The sequence below is a fragment of the Pelodiscus sinensis genome, chromosome 4 (assembly GCF_052426305.1).
Source record: "Pelodiscus sinensis isolate ZL-2025 chromosome 4, ASM5242630v1, whole genome shotgun sequence".
NCBI classification, from domain to species: domain Eukaryota; kingdom Metazoa; phylum Chordata; order Testudines; family Trionychidae; genus Pelodiscus; species Pelodiscus sinensis.
In genome coordinates this window covers 1,957,930-1,977,445 of record NC_143055.1, presented here as the reverse complement: position 1 = coordinate 1,977,445, position 19,516 = coordinate 1,957,930, and the positions used below count along the sequence as shown (strand labels likewise).

The 19,516-nt window shown below is 72.2% G+C and overlaps 1 protein-coding gene across 1 annotated transcript; it reads left to right on the top strand.

Moving 5' to 3' along the window:
• Positions 1–1,158: 1,158 nt before the first annotated feature.
• LOC142829726 (RING finger protein 145-like) lies at positions 1,159–14,986 on the top strand. Its single transcript, XM_075931122.2, is given in 11 exon segments — positions 1,159–1,534; positions 5,245–5,353; positions 5,628–5,719; positions 8,682–8,917; positions 8,989–9,164; positions 10,134–10,274; positions 10,970–11,152; positions 11,464–11,611; positions 12,347–12,703; positions 13,293–14,058; positions 14,061–14,986. Coding segments are annotated over 11 exon segments (2,472 nt in total). The 5' UTR covers positions 1,159–1,368; the 3' UTR covers positions 14,159–14,986.
• Positions 14,987–19,516: the final 4,530 nt, after the last annotated feature.

Sequence of the window (19,516 nt, the reverse complement as noted above, 5' to 3'; positions counted from 1 at the left end):
CCCTGGCAGCTTCAACATGGCTGCCCCCTGACTTGCCCTCATCCAAGATGGCCGCCCCCTGGATGCATGCATCCAAAATTGCTTCCTTAGTAAGCAACCCTGGCAGCTTCAACATGGCTGCCCCCTTACTTGCCCTCATCCAAGATGGCCGCCCCCAGGATGCCTGCATCCAAAATGGCTTCCTTAGTAAGCAACCCTGGCAGCTTCAACATGGCTGCCCCCTGACTTGCCCTCATCCAAGATGGCCGCCCCCTGGATGCCTACATCCAAAATGGCTTCCTTAGTAAGCAACCCTGGCAGCTTCAGCATGGCTGCCCCCAGCTTTGCCCTCACCCAAAATGGCCGCCGCCATGGGCGCTCTGAGCAAAGATGGCGGCTCCCCGTTTGGTTCCGGCTGGCGAGCTGGGCTGCCCTTAGCTGACATGGCCGACGGGGCGTCACTGGGAGCCGGTCCAGGCTTTCCGGCGCAGCCTCCCCGTGGAGCGGCCCGAGGGGCGGGGCCGCGAGAAAGTGAAAGTGTCGGAAGCGCCGCGCGCAGCGACCCCCCCCCGCCCCGGCCGCGAGGTGAGAGCGCGGGGGCAGGGGGAGCCCGGGATAGAGCCCCCCGAGACAGAGCCCCCCCCCCGAGACAGAGCCCCCCCCGGGACAGAGCCCCCCCGTTCTGCCCCCCGCCCCCCCGAGACAGACCCCCCCGTGACAGTCCCCCCCCGAGACAGAGCCCCCCCCGAGACAGAGCCCCCCCGTTCTGCCCCCCGCCCCCCCGAGACAGACCCCCCCCGTGACAGCCCCCCCCCCCGAGACAGAGCCCCCCCCCCGAGACAGAGCCCCCCCCGGGACATAGCCCCCCCATTCTGCCCCCCGCCCCCCCGTGACAGCCCTCCCCCGAGACAAAGCCCCCCCCCGGGACAGAGCCCCCCCGTTCTGCCCCCCGCCCCCCCGAGACAGAGCCCCCCCCCGTTCTGCCCCCCGCCCCCCCGAGACAGAGCCCCCCCGCACCCCCCCGTCCCCCTCCCGGGATAGAGCCCCCTGAGACAGCCCCCCCCCCGCATCCCCCCGTTCTGTCCCCCGCCCCCCGGGACAGAGCCCCCCCGCTCTGCCCCCTGAGCCCCTCTGAGACAGAGCCCCTGACCCCCCCCCGTCCAGAACCTGCCCCCCCCCAGGATAGGGCCTGACCCCTCCCCCAGGACAGAGCCCTCCCTGCTGTTTAGCCCTCCCCTGCACACCGCTGCCCCCCCCGGGATAGAGCCCCCTGCTGACCCCCCCAGGTGCACAGGCCCCAGCTGAGCCCCTCCTCCCTGGGTGAGCCCCCCCCGCAGGAGACCCCAGACGCTCGCCCCACCCCTGGGAGAGGTGGCTCCGGGCCCGGCCATGCCCCGTCTGGAGGAGGTGGCCAACGTGGCGCTGCGGGTGCCCAGCATCGTGGTGCTGGACCTGCTCTACCGCTGGGACGTCCAGGCCTTTGCGGAGCTGCTGCGGCCCCAGCTGGAGGAGGCCTCGCTCCGGCGCCGCGCCCTGTGGCTCGCCTACTACCTGGGTGAGGCGCCCGGGGGCCACGGGGTGGGGGTGTCGGTTCTGCCCTGGGGCCACCTGCCCTCCTGTGTCATGCAGCCAGCGCGCTTGGCTCCTTCGCCCCGTCCCGCTGGCGCTGCGTGTCTGCTGCACGTGGGGGGAAGGCTCCGGAGGAGCAGGCGGTGCCCGCGTGGGGCACGAGGGCATGGGCGGAGACTGGGGGTGCTGCTCCCCACACTGGCTGTGTGGCTAGCGGGGGGCACAGTGCCCCCGGGCACGGCCCTCCCTCAGCCTCGCGGGCGCCGAGGGATGGACCACGCGGTCACGGTAGCGAACGCAGCGGGCCCCGGAGCGCGCAGGGTGTCCCGTTCTATTCCAGCGCTGGCTCCGTGTGGAGAGGGTGTGGCAGCACGTTGGGGTCCCCCGCCTTCTGCACCCCCGTAGTGGCACGAACAGACTCCACCAGCCGGTAGAACAGAGGGAGTTTACGTTGGGGTCCAGGTGGGCCGGGCCTCGTGCGTCTCCCACAAGCACTGGAGCGGGGCCGACAGGAAGTGGGACCCCCGGTCCTTGAGGACCTCCTGGGGAACCCCACCCTGCTGAAAAGGGCCAGCACTGCATCTGCCACCGTGTCTGCCTCGATGGAGGGCAGAGCCACGGCCTCGGGGCAGCGGGGAGCCGTATCCACGGCTACCGGGATGTACTTGTTCCCCATCCGGGTCGCCTGGCCGACAGGCCCCTCTGCCTCCATTGCTGCCTTCCACAACCGCTCCTCTATACGGGGTAGGGACCCCCAAGCCGCTTTCCTCCCATCTTGGGCCTTCCCGCCCCCCTGGCAGGAGTCACAGGACCGACAATATCGCTGCACGGCCGCAAATATCCCGGCCAGTAGAAGTGTTGGAGCAGCCTCAGCCGGGTGCTCCGGATCCCCCGGCGTCCCTCAAAGGAACGTTGTGGGCCAGATACAGCAGCTTGCGGTCATACTTTTGGGGGACGACCAGCTGCCACTGGACCCCCCATGCCCTCACCTTCCTGGGGGGGAAGCCATTCCCGGAACAGGAATCCCCACTCCCACAGGAATCTCTCCTGAGGCCAGCCTGGTCCCTCAGCCTCTGCAAGGCGGGGTCTGCCTGCACCGCAGCCTGGAATTCAGCCACAGGGGCAGGAATCGGGACCTGTTCCCTGCCCCTACCTAGGTCCGGAGTCCCAGCCTGGCTGGACCCCGTGTCCGCTGGGATGGGACCCTGAGCTCCCTGCAGGGAGCCCTCCCCTGGGTCAGGGTCACCAGCCTCTCGCTGGCTCTGGCTACGGACGGTGACCAGGGCCCCATGGGGTCCGTCTGGCCACTCCTCTAGGTCACCCTCCATCAACACCTCCGTGGGCAAGTGCCAGTGACCCCTAGTTCCTTGGGGCCCTTGGCCCCCCATTTCAGATGCACCCGGGCTACGAGCACCTTAAACGGGTCCCGTCTATGCCCCTCAGGGTCAGCCGAGTGTTGGGCACCATGTGGTCTGGGGCTACGACCTCGGGCCGGGCCAGCGTCACCTCCGCCCCCGTGTCCCAGTAGCCCGTCACCGCCCTGCCATCCACCTGCAGGGGCACGAGGCTCTCACCCTGCCGGGGCCGCCCTGCCCCCACCCGGTACACGGAGCAATCTGCCTCCGGAGGGTAAGATCTCCCAGGGGAGGGGCACTGAGCATCCTCCCCCCACTCTGAGCTGAGGTTTGCCTGCTGGCCCCTGCCTTTGGGGCAGCCTGCCCTTCCCCCAGCCCCAGCCAGTTAACCCTGGGAAATCCCAGGTCTCAGTGCCTGGTGCACTGAGCCCTCTTGTGGCCTTTTTGCCCGTAGCGATGGCAAGTTAGGCCCTGCGGGTCCCTTTGGGCCGGTTCTGTCCGGGCCCTGGCTGGTTCTCTGGGGCGCAGACGACTGGTCCTGGTCCCTGGGGCTCCCCTCGTCGGTGCCTCTCTCCGTCGCTCAGCCGAGAACCGGTCTCTGTGCGATTCCCTCTCTCGCCGCGATTCCCGTTCACACCCGGACCGGCTCTCCATGAACTCATCTCCCGGCCTCCTGGGGGGGTCTCTGGTCTTCGGTCCTTGAGCCACAGCCTCAGGCTGGGTGTGCACGTGTGACGGCGCGTTGGAGTTTTCCTGTCTCCTGCACCCCCGTAGTGGCACGAACAGACTCCCCGAGCCAGTAGAACAGAGGGAGTTTATTGCTTCTCCAGGGTACAGCACAGCACAGATGGAATCTGGTTACAGGAACTGGGGCTAAGAGGCCTCAGTGCCCCCCCCTTGAGATGGGGGGTGGCTGGGCCCTACAATCCCAGCCCCCTCCCTAGCTCCTTCTCCCCTGCTTCCTAGACAGAAACTAAAGACTGTCCCTTCCAGCCCTGCCCCCCAGCCAGGGGCGGCATTCCACCTTCCTTTGTTCCTTTCCTTGGGGGGTAGCTGGTCAGACAGGTTGAGAGACCCTCTTTGCATAATGACTCACCCCCCGCCCTGCTGGGCCATGCTGCAGCCAGCAGCCAGTGGAGGTCACCCACAACCCACTGCCCAGCATAGCAACCTGCAAGGTACCCCCACTACGTCACAGCACGCTTCATAGAACTGCTCCATCTGATCAGCTTAATCAGGTCCCCTGCGGGTCTGGGCTCCGACTCCAGACACCCACTTGCGGCAGTATTGCACCCGGCGGGAGGCCAGGTCTCCCATGGCTCCTTCTGCACCCCCCTGGAACTTCTTCCTGTACATCTCGGGGCTCAGCCTCCTTGACCCGCTGGTAATCGCCTGGCTGTAGGTCCTCCGGCTGGTTGAGCACCCCAGCAGCCTCCTGGCTCAGTGCGGGGACGAGCTCCTGCAGCCAGTCAGCTGGGGGGACCCGTTGCAGTCCACAGGCCCTCTCAAAGGAGCTGAGGAGCCCGTCTATGTCGCCCATGTCCTTCAATTGGGCCACCACGAGCCTCTCCAAGCGTCTGGCAGCCCCGGGGCCCATCCACTCTTGGCGCAGCCGGTGCCCCGCCGGTTCTCCGCTCTGCCATGGCCAGCTCATGCTGCCGCTGCCTCTCTCGGTCCTGGACTTCCAATTCCTTCATCCGCAGCTGGATCTGCAGCCGCTGGAGCTCTGTTGGGTTGGACCCTGCCCTGGACGAACTGCGGCTGGCAGGACTTTCCTGGGAAGCTGTCCCGTCTCCCCGGCGGGCTTCAGTTCTCCACCCCCTCTGGGAGCCTGACACGCTCCTAAGGGGGGGTCTGGCTGCCCCCCACAGGGACAGGATCCCAGCCCCATGGCTGCTCCTTCTCTTCCAGCCGGGCAATCAGCTGGGCCTTGGTTGCGTTCCCCATGGGCAGGCCCCTCTCTCTGCACAGCCCCCCCAGCTCTGCCCTCAGGAGTCGGGCGCAGGCCATCGCCCCGCCGATCCCCTTGGTGCGGACTCACCGGCCTAGTGCTGCAGCGCCCCACGACTCCCGGGAACCGCTTCGCTCTGTCTCCAGCACGCCTGGCTCTACGCCCTCTCCCTGCTGCAGCGCCCCACGACTCCCAGGAACCGCTTCGCTCTGTCTCCAGCACGCCTGGCTCTACGCCCTCTCCCTGCTGCAGCCCTGAGCCGGGTGTAATGGGCAGCTGCGCGGGCGCCCAGCATAGGGGAGCGGGTCGGGTGCTGTCCCGGGCTGTGGGTGGGCAGCGCCGTGCCGGGAGCCTCGGGCCGGGCTGACGGGTGTTTCTCTGCCTTGCCAGGCCACGTGCTGTGTGCGGTGGTGCTGCTGCTCCCGCTCCGGGCCCTGGTGAGGCTGTACCTCTACAGCCTGACGCTGCTGCTGCTCTTCGTGGGGCACCAGACAGCCAGGTGAGCCAGCGACCCGCCTGCCTTGCCCCCAGGGCTCCGCTCTTGCCACGGGCAGGCCTCGGGCACCCCAGTGTACGCGGCTTTCCCAGGGCAAGTGGGGCCCGGCTGCCCACTTCGTAGCGCTGGCTGCCAGGGCTGGAGGTGGGCGCTGCCAGGCTGGGACTCCGACGCCGGGCCCTGGGCTGCCGGGTGGAGGATCGCGGGCGCATACCTGGGGCTGGGGGACCGCAGTGGGTCAGGGGCGCTGCGGCTAAGGGCTCCTCTCTCCTTCCAGGGACTACGTTCGCCATGAGCTGGAGGCCGAGTTCCGGGGGGCCGTGTTCCAGGACCCCGTGGCGCTCAGCCGCTTCATCACCGCCCTGACGGGTGAGGCTGCCCCGGGGCACGTCCCTGGGGCCCCTTCCTGAGACACCCTCCCTGCGGGGCCAGCCCCCCTCCCCCTTCGGCTAGGGGATCAGCTGGGAGCCTCCGGGCTGGGGCGTGGCCACGTGGGTGTGTCCCAGGGCCATGGCATTCCCCAGAAACGGGAGCGGCCATAGCGCGTGTGACGTGGCAAAGAGGGCGGCCAGTGGACGCTGGCGCCCGGGGCGGCCCTGCCATGGTCCGGGGAGACCGCTGCAGGCAGCTCACCCAGCGTCCCAGGGCGCGCGGGGGCCAGCTGAGCAGCACCCCGGCGCATCCCGCGCCGCTCGACCGAGAGGGGTCCGAGCCCCGGCCGTGTCTCTGCTCGCCCTGGAGCGCGTGAATTCACACCCCTGCTCCGGCGCCCAGCGCGGCTGGGCAGGACGTAGGGCTGGTCTGAGCGCGGCTGGGCAGGACGTAGGGCTGGTCTGAGCGCGGCTGGGCAGGACGTAGGGCTGGTCTGAGCGCGGCTGGGCAGGACGTAGGGCTGGTCTGAGTGCGGCTGGGCAGGACGTAGGGCTGGTCTGAGCGCGGCTGGGCAGGACGTAGGGCTGGTCTGAGCGCGGCTGGGCAGGACGTAGGGCTGGTCTGAGCGCGGCTGGGCAGGACGTAGGGCTGGTCTGAGCGCTGCTGGGCAGGACGTAGGGCTGGTCTGAGCGCGGCTGGGCAGGACGTAGGGCTGGTCTGAGCGCGGCTGGGCAGGACGTAGGGCTGGTCTGAGCGCGGCTGGGCAGGACGTAGGGCTGGTCTGAGCGCGGCTGGGCAGGACGTAGGGCTGGTCTGAGCGCGGCTGGGCAGGACGTAGGGCTGGTCTGAGCGCGGCTGGGCAGGACGTAGGGCTGGTCTGAGCGCGGCTGGGCAGGACGTAGGGCTGGTCTGAGCGCGGCTGGGCAGGACGTAGGGCTGGTCTGAGCGCGGCTGGGCAGGACGTAGGGCTGGTCTGAGCGCGGCTGGGCAGGACGTAGGGCTGGTCTGAGCGCGGCTGGGCAGGACGTAGGGCTGGTCTGAGCGCGGCTGGGCAGGACGTAGGGCTGGTCTGAGCGCGGCTGGGCAGGACGTAGGGCTGGTCTGAGCGCGGCTGGGCAGGACGTAGGGCTGGTCTGAGCGCGGCTGGGCAGGACGTAGGGCTGGTCTGAGCGCGGCTGGGCAGGACGTAGGGCTGGTCTGAGCGCGGCTGGGCAGGACGTAGGGCTGGTCTGAGCGCGGCTGGGCAGGACGTAGGGCTGGTCTGAGCGCGGCTGGGCAGGACGTAGGGCTGGTCTGAGCGCGGCTGGGCAGGACGTAGGGCTGGTCTGAGCGCGGCTGGGCAGGACGTAGGGCTGGTCTGAGCGCGGCTGGGCAGGACGTAGGGCTGGTCTGAGCGCGGCTGGGCAGGACGTAGGGCTGGTCTGAGCGCGGCTGGGCAGGACGTAGGGCTGGTCTGAGCGCGGCTGGGCAGGACGTAGGGCTGGTCTGAGCGCGGCTGGGCAGGACGTAGGGCTGGTCTGAGCGCGGCTGGGCAGGACGTAGGGCTGGTCTGAGCGCGGCTGGGCAGGACGTAGGGCTGGTCTGAGCGCGGCTGGGCAGGACGTAGGGCTGGTCTGAGCGCGGCTGGGCAGGACGTAGGGCTGGTCTGAGCGCGGCTGGGCAGGACGTAGGGCTGGTCTGAGCGCGGCTGGGCAGGACGTAGGGCTGGTCTGAGCGCGGCTGGGCAGGACGTAGGGCTGGTCTGAGCGCGGCTGGGCAGGACGTAGGGCTGGTCTGAGCGCGGCTGGGCAGGACGTAGGGCTGGTCTGAGCGCGGCTGGGCAGGACGTAGGGCTGGTCTGAGCGCGGCTGGGCAGGACGTAGGGCTGGTCTGAGCGCGGCTGGGCAGGACGTAGGGCTGGTCTGAGCGCGGCTGGGCAGGACGTAGGGCTGGTCTGAGCGCGGCTGGGCAGGACGTAGGGCTGGTCTGAGCGCGGCTGGGCAGGACGTAGGGCTGGTCTGAGCGCGGCTGGGCAGGACGTAGGGCTGGTCTGAGCGCGGCTGGGCAGGACGTAGGGCTGGTCTGAGCGCGGCTGGGCAGGACGTAGGGCTGGTCTGAGCGCGGCTGGGCAGGACGTAGGGCTGGTCTGAGCGCGGCTGGGCAGGACGTAGGGCTGGTCTGAGCGCGGCTGGGCAGGACGTAGGGCTGGTCTGAGCGCGGCTGGGCAGGACGTAGGGCTGGTCTGAGCGCGGCTGGGCAGGACGTAGGGCTGGTCTGAGCGCGGCTGGGCAGGACGTAGGGCTGGTCTGAGCGCGGCTGGGCAGCACGTAGGGCTGGTCTGAGCGCGGCTGGGCAGCACGTAGGGCTGGTCTGAGCGCGGCTGGGCAGGACGTAGGGCTGGTCTGAGCGCGGCTGGGCAGGACGTAGGGCTGGTCTGAGCGCGGCTGGGCAGGACGTAGGGCTGGTCTGAGCGCGGCTGGGCAGGACGTAGGGCTGGTCTGAGCGCGGCTGGGCAGGACGTAGGGCTGGTCTGAGCGCGGCTGGGCAGGACGTAGGGCTGGTCTGAGCGCGGCTGGGCAGGACGTAGGGCTGGTCTGAGCGCGGCTGGGCAGCACGTAGGGCTGGTCTGAGCGCGGCTGGGCAGCACGTAGGGCTGGTCTGAGCGCGGCTGGGCAGGACGTAGGGCTGGTCTGAGCGCGGCTGGGCAGGACGTAGGGCTGGTCTGAGCGCGGCTGGGCAGGACGTAGGGCTGGTCTGAGCGCGGCTGGGCAGGACGTAGGGCTGGTCTGAGCGCGGCTGGGCAGGACGTAGGGCTGGTCTGAGCGCGGCTGGGCAGGACGTAGGGCTGGTCTGAGCGCGGCTGGGCAGGACGTAGGGCTGGTCTGTGCCCCGCGCTGCAGGTGGGCCGGACAGGCGGGCGCGACACCCGCTCAGTTACACGCTGCAGCGCGCTAACCGGCCTGCTCTCCCTCCCCGCCAGGCCAGGTCCTCGTGAGCTCCCTCTGTGCCCTCCTCGTGCGCAGCAGGCAGGTGTGGCTGTTCTGTGCCCCGCTGCTGCCGCTGCTGGCCCGGCTCTGCGGCCTCCCGCTCCCGGCGCTTCCCCTGGTCAACACCTTTGCCACCTTCCTCACCGTGGCGGAGGTGCTGTACGTGGCGGCCTCCCACCTGCCGGCGCCCGGGCACCTGGCGGCTGCGGCCTGCAGGGCGGTGGCTCAGGTGAGCAGCGGCTTGCGGGGGGCGGGGGGCAGCTCGGGGCAGGTCACACAGCGCCGGCTCCTCCTCCCCAGGGCCTGCAGCTGGACAGGCTGGTGGGGCTGGCCATGGCCCTCTGGAGCCAGCTGGCCATTCCCGTGCTGTTCCTGGTCTTCTGGCTGGTGCTCTTCGCCCTCCGGGTCTCCTCTCTCCTGGCCTCTTCCAGCGGCCTCCCTGCCCAGCAGGGGCTGCTCTTCCTGTTCCTCAGCAGGTAGGCAGGGCGGCGGGGTGCCGAGCGTGGCTGTTGCATGGTCTGGGACGGGTGGGGACCTCAGGCCGTCCGGCCCCCGAGACCCAGGGCCCCCTCTGCCCCACGGCGGGCTGGAGCGCAATCTCCCAGGCTGGGCCCCCCGGGCCGTGGGGTGCGAGGGGAACGTGGGGAGAGTCTCTCCGCTGGGGCCTCCCTCAGCGAGGGGGTTCTGCTTCTCGCTTGTGTGCGGCCCACAACTGATCGTTTCTGTGGGTCAGCAGCCCTCCACCCTAAAACGGTCCCTGGACACAGGCCACGGGTGATGTGGCGCACGCGGCTCGCTCAGCCCCATGGCTCGTCCCCGGGGCCCCTGCGGCAGAGCCTGGCCCTCCTGCTCCCCGTCCCCATGGCTCGTCCCCGGGGCCCCTGCGGCAGAGCCTGGCCCGCCTGCTCCCCGTCCCCGGCTCATCCCCGAGGCCCCTGCGGCAGAGCCTGGCCCGCCTGCTCCCCGTCCCCATGGCTCGTCCCCGGGGCCCCTGCGGCAGAGCCTGGCCCGCCTGCTCCCCGTCCCCATGGCTCGTCCCCGGGGCCCCTGCGGCAGAGCCTGGCCCGCCTGCTCCCCGACCCCGGCTCGTCCCCGGGGCCCCTGCGGCAGAGCCTGGCCCGCCTGCTCCCCGTCCCCGGCTCGTCCCCGGGGCCCCTGCGGCAGAGCCTGGCCCGCCTGCTCCCCGTCCCCGGCTCGTCCCCGGGGCCCCTGCGGCAGAGCCTGGCCCGCCTGCTCCCCGTCCCCGGCTCGTCCCCGGGGCCCCTGCGGCAGAGCCTGGCCCGCCTGCTCCCCGTCCCCGGCTCGTCCCCGGGGCCCCTGCGGCAGAGCCTGGCCCGCCTGCTCCCCGTCCCCGGCTCGTCCCCGGGGCCCCTGCGGCAGAGCCTGGCCCGCCTGCTCCCCGTCCCCGGCTCGGGAGCGTCTCACCCCGCGGGGTCTCTTGGCAGCGTGGCTGAGTGCTGCGGCACGCCCTACTCCCTGCTCGGCCTGGCCTTCACCGTCTCCTACCTCGCCCTGGCCGTGCTGAGCCTCTGCAAGTTCTACCTGCTGGGCCACGCCGCCTTCCACAACGGCCACGTCATGCACAGGTGAGGGGCTGGCCCGGCGCTGCAGTGGCGGGTGCCTGGGTACCGGGGAGACCTGCGGGTGCCGGTTGGCTCGAGCTAGCTCCGGGAGCGAGCCGTGGCAGCGCGGGCTGAGCTGCGTGCCGGCTTGCTCGGCTCCGTCCACGTGGGCGGCAGGCGCTGCTCTGACTGCAGGGTACCAGCCAGCTCTGGGGCAGGATGGGCATCGTGCCACCTTCCTCGGGAGTGCAGCAGGGCGCTGCGCCAGCTCTCCCTCGCCCTGTCCCGCACGCTGGGCCTGACTCTTGCGTCCGCACCCACATCCACACCGGCACGCTCCCTGCAGTTACCAGGGCCGCCTGCTCGGGTAGCCAGCGCCGCGCCTGGCCGTGTGCACCACCGAGTGTGTCCGTGCACTGCACGCGTGGTTACCAGGGCCGCCTGCTCGGGTAGCCAGCGCCATGCCTGGCCGTGTGCACCAGTGAGTGTGTCCGTGCACTGCACGCGCTGTTACCAGGGCCGCCTGCTCGGGTAGCCAGCGCCGTGTGCACCAGTGAGTGTGTCCGTGCATTGCACGCGCTGTTACCAGGGCCGCCTGCTCGGGTAGCCAGCGCCGTGCCTGGCCGTGTGCCCCAGCCGCTCCTGGCTTAGACCCCGGGGCGCTTGGCCTCCAGCAGTTGTTGGGCCCACCCGAGCCCGGTTCTCCTGCTCCCCTGCAGGGGCGTGACCGAGGGCGTGACGCTGCTGCTGCTGGCTCTGCAGACGGGGCTGCTGGACCTGCAGATTCTGCAGAGAACCTTCCTCCTCAGCATCATCCTCTTCATCGTGGTGACGTCCACCCTGCAGTCCATGATCGAGATAGCCGACCCCATCGTGCTGGCGCTGGGGGCTTCGCGCAACAGGTACCCGAGCCCTCGGCCCCGCTGCCTGGCCCCGTGCCACCCCGCACCGTGCTGCTGGCCGCCTGGGACTCCGCGCGGGCGGGGCTCCCTCCACAGGGTCCCGGTGCCCTCGCGGGGCTGGGATCGGCCCCTTGGGCCGGCTCCCTCTGCGCCCCCCCCGCCTGGGAGCCGGTGCCAGGCCCCAAGGACTGGCCGCGAGGGGATGCAGAGCAGTGAGCCGAGCTGCCCGGGCCCAGGACCCCCGTGCTGGGTGTGTCCCTCGGGCGCCGGAGCCTGCGGGCTGGCAGGCCCCTGACCCCCTCTTCCTCCAGGAGCCCTTGGAAGCATTTCCGCAGCCTCAGCCTGTGCCTCTTCCTCCTGCTCTTCCCCTGCTTCCTGGCCTACAAGCTCGTCCGCTTCTTCCACATGGACTTCTGGCTGCTCATCCTGGTCTCCAGCTGCCTGCTCACCTCCCTGCAGGTACGTCTCCCCCCCCCCCCCCCCGCAGGTACGCCCCTCGTCCCCCAGTGCCTGTCCCCTTCCCGCAGGTACGTCCCCGTCCCCCCAGTGCCTGTCCCCTCCCTGCAGGTACGTCCCCGTCCCCCCAGTGCCTGTCCCCTCCCTGCAGGTATGTCCCCGTCCCCCCAGTGCCTGTCCCCCTCCCTGCAGGTACGTCCCCGTCCCCCCAGTGCCTGTCCCCCTCCCTTCAGGTATGTCCCCATCCCCCCAGTGCCTGTCCCCCTCCCTGCAGGTATGTCCCCGTCCCCCCAGTGCCTGCCCCCCTCCCTGCAAATACATCCCCTGTCCCCCCAGTTCCTGCCCCCCTCCCTGCAGGTACGCCCCCCAGTGCCTGCTCCCTTCCATGCAGGTACGTCCCCGTCCCCCCAGTGCCTGCCCCCCTCCCTGCAGGTACATCCCCCGTCCCCCCAGTGCCTGCCCCCCTCCCCACAGGTACGCGCCCCTACCCCTCAGTGCCTGCTCCCTTCCCTGCGGGTACACACCACAGAGCCCCCCCTCGCCTCACCGGGTCCCCAGTGCATGCTCCCGCGGGAACACAGGACTGGGAGGGATTTCTGGGGCGGGGCCTTGCTGAGTCCCAATAACCACTCACCTGGTTCTCCGCATCCCCCCTCCCCGGGAGGTGGCGTGGGGCCGGCCAGCCTGGTCGTCGTTGGCGACGAAGCCCCGCCCACCGATTCCGCCCCTCTGTGCCAGGTGATGGGCACCCTCTTCGTCTACGCCCTCCTGGTGGCGGAGCTGCTGTGGGACGCGGCCCTGGCGCGCACGGACGAGCTGGTCTACGGCGTGGGCGCGGTGAGCCGGGTGCTGGAGTTCCTGGTGGCCGTCTGCGTGGTGGCCTACGGCACCTGGGAGTCCGTCTTCGGCGAGTGGAGCTGGATGGGCGCCTCCGTCATCATCATCCACTCCTACTTCAACGTCTGGCTGCGGGCCCAGCTGGGCTGGCGGAGCTTCCTGCTGCGCCGGGCGGCCGCCCGCAAGATCCGCTCGCTGCCCAGGGCCTCCCGGGGGCAGCTGCGGGAGCACCACGACGTCTGCGCCATCTGCTACCAGGTGGGCCCCTCCCCGCGCCACGAAACCCCGCTCCCCGAGCACGCTGCCTGGGTTGAGGGGCGCCCGGGGCCCAAACCCCACCCCTGGCGGCCCACACTGCCCAACTCTCCCCCCACCACCACACTGCGGCCCAAGCCCCAACCCCTGGTGGGTTGAGATCCACAGGGCCCAACTCTCTCCTCTCCCCCCGGCTGCGCCCCATAGCGTGGGAAGGGGTGGCCTAGCCCTCGCTCAGTCAGCTGTTCTCGTCCCCCGGGCTCAGGCAGCACTGCTCTCCGGACCCCAGGGCTGGCGGTCGAGCGGCTCCTGCGGGGGCCCAGCCCTGTGGGGAAGGGGAGGGATGCGCCGCCTGCCGGAGTCTGCAGCCTGCCGGGAGCAGGCGCCCACCCAGCTGTGCTGAGGCCCTGGGACCCAGCAAGGGGCCTCCCGGCACACGGCCCGGCAGGGCGCAGGGCTGAGCGCAGGCCAGCGGGCCGTGGAGGGGAGGGGAAGGAGCATGTCCCAGATCGTCCCCGGGGTGCCGCCTGCGCCTCCCCTTGGGCCTGGCTCCCCTGGGCAGCCGCTCCCGCTAACCCCTCCTCTGCCGCAGGACATGGACGTGGCTGTGATCACCCACTGCGGCCACTTCTTCCACACGGCCTGCCTCCGCAAGTGGCTGTACGTGCAGGACACCTGCCCCATGTGCCACCAGCCCGTGAAGCCCGGGGCCGCCGAGGGGCCGCAGCCGGACGAGCACGAGCGGGCGGAGCCGGAGCACGGCCCAGAGGGGCCCCAGCCGGACGGGGGCGAGCGGGCGGAGCCGGAGCCCGGCCCAGAGGGGCCCCAGCCGGACGGGGGCGAGCGGGCGGAGCCGGAGCCCGGCCCAGAGGGGCCCCAGCCGGACGGGGGCGAGCGGGCAGAGGGGCCCCAGCCGGACGGGGGCGAGCGGGCAGAGCCGGAGCCCGGCCCAGAGGGGCCCCAGCCGGACGGGGGCGAGCGGGCGGAGCCGGAGCCCGGCCCAGAGGGGCCCCAGCCGGACGGGCGCGAGCGGGCAGAGGGGCCCCAGCCGGACGGGCGCGAGCGGGCAGAGGGGCCCCAGCCGGACGGGCGCGAGCGGGCGGAGCCGGAGCCCGGCCCAGAGGGGCCCCAGCCGGACGGGGGCGACCGGGCAGAGCCGGAGCCCGGGGCCGCCGAGAGGCCGCCTGAGAGTGGAGATGCCGGGGCTGTGGGGAGTCCGAGCGCCCCAGCTCCGGGCACCGGCACAGCTTTAGGGGGCGAGGAGCCCAGCTGGCAGGAGCCGGAAGACCCAGCATTGGCAGGGCCCGGCCTGCGTCCAGACGCTGTGCCCAGGGGCGAGGCCACGGACCCGGACCCGGCCGCAGGCCTCCCCCGCCAGTGTCCCAAGGAGGCTGCAGCCCGTGGCCACGTGCCAGTGTGGGGGGCAGAGCCCTGCTGGGAGCCCCACCCCGCCAGTGACGAGGAGCAGGCCCCTGCCAGAGCCCCCCACGGGGCTCAGCCCCAGCCCGGCGCGGGCGCAAGCAGGCAGCGTGACGGAGAACACGGAGGGGGCACGTAGCAGAGGCCGGCACCTCTCGTGGCTCCGCCGGCAGCCGCAGCCCCTCCTCGCGCTGGGCCGGGGTAGGGGAGAGTGCGACCGCTACTGGGGGCGTAACCGCTGGGCCCGGGACGTGCCCGTTCAGCCCCGGACACGGGGCCGAGTGCCCCTTTGTGACTGTCCCCAGGCGCCGCCGGAGTCCCCGTCCTGCTGCGTCTGCCCCGGCTGCAGGGCTGGACCGCTCGGGGCCTGGGTGCCTGTGCCCCGGGGACAGCCAACGGGCCAGGCCCTGCGCCCGGCTCCGAGTGTCTCCCTGTGCCGGGAGGGCTGTGCCCAGGCTGCGGGAGCGGGGCGAGGGTGCACGGCGGGCACAGCACTTCCTGCGGCAGGCAGGCCCGTCGCTGTGCCCTGGGCAGGCTGGGTCTGCGGCGGGCGCGGGCCCTTCTCCAGGCCAGGCCCCGAGGGACGGGGGTGCGGAAGCCGTCGGGCCCTACGCGCCGTGGCGGACGCCGTGGCTGCCAGCGGAGACGGGCCGGCCTCGCGGGGCGGGAGCCACGTGGACAGGAGGCGTCCGCTCCGTGCCAGCGCTCTGCCGGGGGAGGGGCCCTCTGTGCCTAGGGCCTTTGTGTGACCCGCGGGCAGCCCCACAGCCGGCACGGGCCAGCCCTGACTGCGGGGCTCCCTGCCGGGGGGGCTGCGGCAAGCAGGGCGGGGTGCTACAAAAGTGCAATTAAACTCCAGGGACTGTGTGTGCGGCTCGTCACCTGTGAGGGGCAGGATGGGCCCCGGGGTAACCCCCACAGCAGGGAACGGCCCCAGGGCAGCCTGGTCTCACCCCCCCTCGTCTGTCCCCGCCCCGCCCCGGCGCTGCTGCCTGGCTCGGCCCCTTCGGCTCCTCCGTGCTGCTTAGCCGGGCTCTTCCCGCTCCGTCCGAGCTGGAGGGGACAGGCCCTGAGCCCCAGAGCCTGCCGGGGTGGGGAGCAGGCCCCTCTGCTCCCGTGGGGCCATGCGGAGGAGCAGCGGGGGGGCTGGGAGTTCGATTCACCCCCTTGAATCTGGCCTCTCAGCCCTCCTGGCCTGGCCCCTCTCCCAGCCCCCCCCCCAACACCTGGGCTGCACCCTGCTGCTGGGGGGGCAGGAGTTCATTTCGGGCCTGGCTCCTCCTGCAGGGCCTGCTCTGCTGGGCTCGCGTGGGGCGGGGGGTCCGGCAGGCCCTGCGATCTCTGGCCACCTCGGCACGTGGCCCTGCTCCGGTTAGATCCCTCCCAGCTGCCCCGCTCCCCCCAGGGCCCACGTGAGCCGGGCCACGGCCTCACGCCCAGGCCTGGTACCTCCCCTTGCTCTGCCCCTGGGGGCACCAGCCGAGCCTCCGCCGCCTCCCACGTGGGGGGCAGCCCCAGGGCGCTGCTGGCCTGGCTGGGGGCTAAGGGCTGGCAGAGGGGGCCTGGTGCCTTTCCGGCGCCTGCCACTAGATGGGGCAGAGGCCTTTCTGGCAGCGACACCGGGCGCCTGGGCAGCCCGCGGGGTCTCCCGCACGGCCCCAGCCCCGGGCAGCGCCTTTCGCATGGGGTCTGCCCAGGCGCTGGAGAGGCCCCCGGCCGGGCCCGTGGTCGTAGTGCGGCTGATGGGGGGCGCCCCACGGCCTGGGCCTTGTGCCCGTGGCTTCCCCCCCGCGGCGAGTGGTGCCTGCTCTCCCCACAGCTGCCCAGCCAGAGCTGCAGGGGCAGCAAGTGACCCCCCAGCCCTGGGAGAGGAACCCCCCCCCCCACACACACACACTTACCCTGGGGCGAGAGGCTGGCAGGCACCCAGGACACTGCACAAGCCCATTAGCAGGGAGCGAGCGGCCCGCCCAGAGCCCTGGCAGGGGAGGTGAGAATCCCCCGGGAGCCTGCCCAGCCCCACCCCAGCCCCCTTGCACCCAGCCCTACTGGGCCCTTGCCCTGCCCCTGTCCCACCGCCCCCTTGCATTTCCCCATGACCCTTTGCACCTCCCCGGCCCCTTCCACCCCCCCCCTTGCACCTTCACCCCGCCCAGCCCCACACGCCAGCCCCCTTGCACCCAGTGCCAGCCCTCAGAAGCAGGGTTCCTGGGCCGGGCCCTGCACTCCCCCCTCTGGGCGGGGTCCCGATCCTCCCCCAACAGCTGCTTTGTCTGGGCCCCTCAGTCCCCTCGGCCTGCTGGGCCCCTGCTCTCCTGCGCCTTGCCCTGCCGAAGGCCTCGGCAGCCTGAGCCCGGCCCCGTCCTGCCCAGCACCGCGGGCGCCTTGCAGAGCCCAGTGCCCCCCAGTGCCCGGGGGGCACTCAGCCGGCAGGGCCGTGCAACGGTCATTGGTTCCAAGGGGCTGAGCACGGGGTGGCGGGCAGACAAAGGGGCAGCCGGGTCCCCGCCCCGCGAGACTCCCGGCCCTTCCCCCGGGCTCCCCGCCTTCTCCCTGGGACGTGGAGCTCGGCCCGGCCCCGGCCCTTTCCTAGATCCCTGGGGGATTCCCTGCTCTGCCCCCGCCGGCCTCCTGCCCTGGTCCTGTGTGCCCTGCGGCCAGTCCATGCCCCCAGGGAGCCAAGGGGACGTGGCACCAGGGCAGCCTGTGGGCACTCGCCCGGCGCGGAGCCCCCCGTCCCCAGCGGTGAGCGCCCCTCGCCGGCCTGGCCCCGCTCTCCCTTGGGCGCCCGGGCCTGCTGCCACGCGGGGGGACGCGCTGCTCCGGGCTGTGCCAGCGCCCGCTCCTGGGCATCCCCTGCCAGCGCCTCCGTGAGCCTGGGGCCGCTGAGCCACGCCCCCATCGCTGCCACCCGCCGGCCCTTCACCGCCCCCCTCTGCCTCCCGCCGCCGGCCCCCCTGGGCCAGCACCACAGCCACCCCCGGGCCTCACCGTGCCCGCAGGAACGTGCCCCTCGGCTCCCAGCCCCCTTTCTAGCCTGAGCCCCCTGGGCAGCCGGGCTCTACAGGGTGGATATTGACTGCCCCGGGCCTGCTGCGTATGGACCAGCAATGGCAGGGGCGGGGGGTTCACAGCCGCCTTGGGAAGGGGCCCGGCCTGCAGCGAGGGAGGCGAGACCCAGGCCGGGCCCTGGTGCCCAGTGCAGGGGCATCTCTGGCCCCCCAGCAGCGCCGGGGCACGTCGCTCTGCCCCTCCCGCTGCGCCTCGTTAGCGGCTGGGCTGCCTCCCATCAGGGCTGGATTGCATCAGCGCCGCCGCCAAGCGAGCTGGAAAACAAGGCTCCCCCGGGGCCGTCGCCCGGCTCCGGAACACGCGTCCCCGGGGGCGGCTGCGCGGCTCCTGCTGCCTGGGGGGGAGCGCGGGTGGAAGGGGCCCCTCCCTGCCAGCCTGCAGCTGCCTTCCCGGCCCCTTGTGCCCAGCCCCCCCAGTGTCTCCGGGAGCCCGGGCAGGGCTGCAGCCGTGGGGCATGCCCCCCGTTTAAGGGACAAACCCCCGTGCCAGTCGTCGGCTCACCCCACTCCCGTGCCCCCCGCCTGCCTGGCCGCCGGCCCTGCTGCTCCCGGGGTCCCAGCGTGCGGCAGGAGGGGCCTCCGGAGCCAGCACGTCGGGGTGGCCTCTGGACACCAGCCCCCCCCATCCCGCAGCCCCTGGGATGGGCGGGGCCCGGTGGGGTGTGGGAGCCCCCAGAAAGGGCTGGTGAGCAACCCCTCCCCCTCAGAACCGGCCCCATGCGCAGGGGTGGCGGAGGGGGCGTCTCCCCTGCTTTGCTGGAGCCCTGGCCCCCTGCAGCCTCCTCCTCGGCCCTCCCCGCAGCCGGCTGTGAGGGGGGCCCGAGCTGAGCCCTGCCCCTCGCTCCCAGACCGGTTCGCGCGGCTGCAGCCCCCCTCAGAAGGGCGCTGGGGGGAGGGAGCCAGAGGCTGGAGCTGCCCCAGATGGGGGGTGCCCCCCTACCCCTTTCACTGCCGGGCTGGCAGCTGCTTAGCAAGGCGCCCGGGGGAGCCCGCTGCAGCCGAGCGCCCCGGCCGGGTCCTGTCCCTGGGCTTGGGGAAAGGCGCCCTGGTTCCCAGCCCTGGAGGAGCAAACCGGCCGGTCCCCTCCAAGCGCGGGCGCAGGCCGAGCGAGCGGGGAGGGAGAAACGGCCCCGGAGGCCCCTCCTCGTCGCCTCTGGCCTGCGGGCGCCCCGCGGGATCTCCCGCAAAGGGGCAGGGGGCTGCCGCGGACCAGGAAGGAGCCTTCGGCCAGCAGCTCGTCCCAGCCGGAGCCCAGCCCGGCCCCCTTGCTCGCTGCGCCTGCGCCGGTTCACCCGGGTTCGCTCCCTAAACCCTGCGGCGAGGCCGGGAGGGGCCTGGCCCCGCCTGGTTTCTGGGCAAAGCCTCGGCGAGTTACCGATTGGGGGGGCGGCGGGTCGTCCGGGACCGGAAGAACCAGGAATCGGAGGAGCCGGGTCCGAGGAACCCAAACGGTGCCTGGTGCTGCCGGGAGGGCGGGGGACTGGACTCGCTGCCTCGTGAGGCCCCTGCCCGTTCTCCTGTTACCTGGCTCCACAAGCTCGTTTTAATCCCCTCCCGCCAGCGGGGCGTCTGGAGTGAGACAGGCCGGCGGGCGGGGTGGGGGGAAGGGTTTGGGCGGCGCCGTTTGCCGGCGTGACGAGACAGGCGTTCTCTGCGGGGCGGGGGCCTTGGATCCGCCAGCCATGGGCGGTGGCTGCCCCGTCTCTCGCGCTCCGTGCGGACTTGGATGCTCCGGCCAAGGTCCTGCAGAAGTCCCGCTCGCAGCCCCCTGGCGAGGCCGGGCCGGGGGGCACAGGGGCTGAGCGGATGGTGCCCTGCGCCGGTGCGGTAACAGCATTTGGCTCGTGTCTTTGCCCCGGCGCCTGGAGCCCCTCACCCTGGTGTTGTGCAGAGCTGGGGTCGGACACAGCGGGGCCGCGCTGGGGCAGGGCGGGGCGAGGGGTCCTCTGGCCAGCAGGAACTGGCTTAGCCCCCGTGCCGCCCTGGCCCGAACCAGTCCCACAGCCGGGGGCTGGCCCGGGGTCGCCAGGGGTCTCCGGGCAGAGCGCGAATGGCAGGGCTGCTCGGCCGCGGGGGGCCGGCGAGGCCACGGGGAGCCGCAGGGCTGGGGCTGCCAGCCTGAGGGGAGCCGGCTGTGGTGCGGTGTCAGTACCGTGCTGGTCGCTGGGCTTGGGCGGTGGGCGACCCCTGCTGGCCTCTGTCTGTGAGCACGGCCCAGCGGGGGGGACCTTGGGGGCCCCCAGGACAGTGACTGGACCGGCCCGACCAGCTGAGGGAGGGGAGGAAAAGGAAGGGAGTGTTGGGGGAAGGTCAGTTTTTCGGGCTG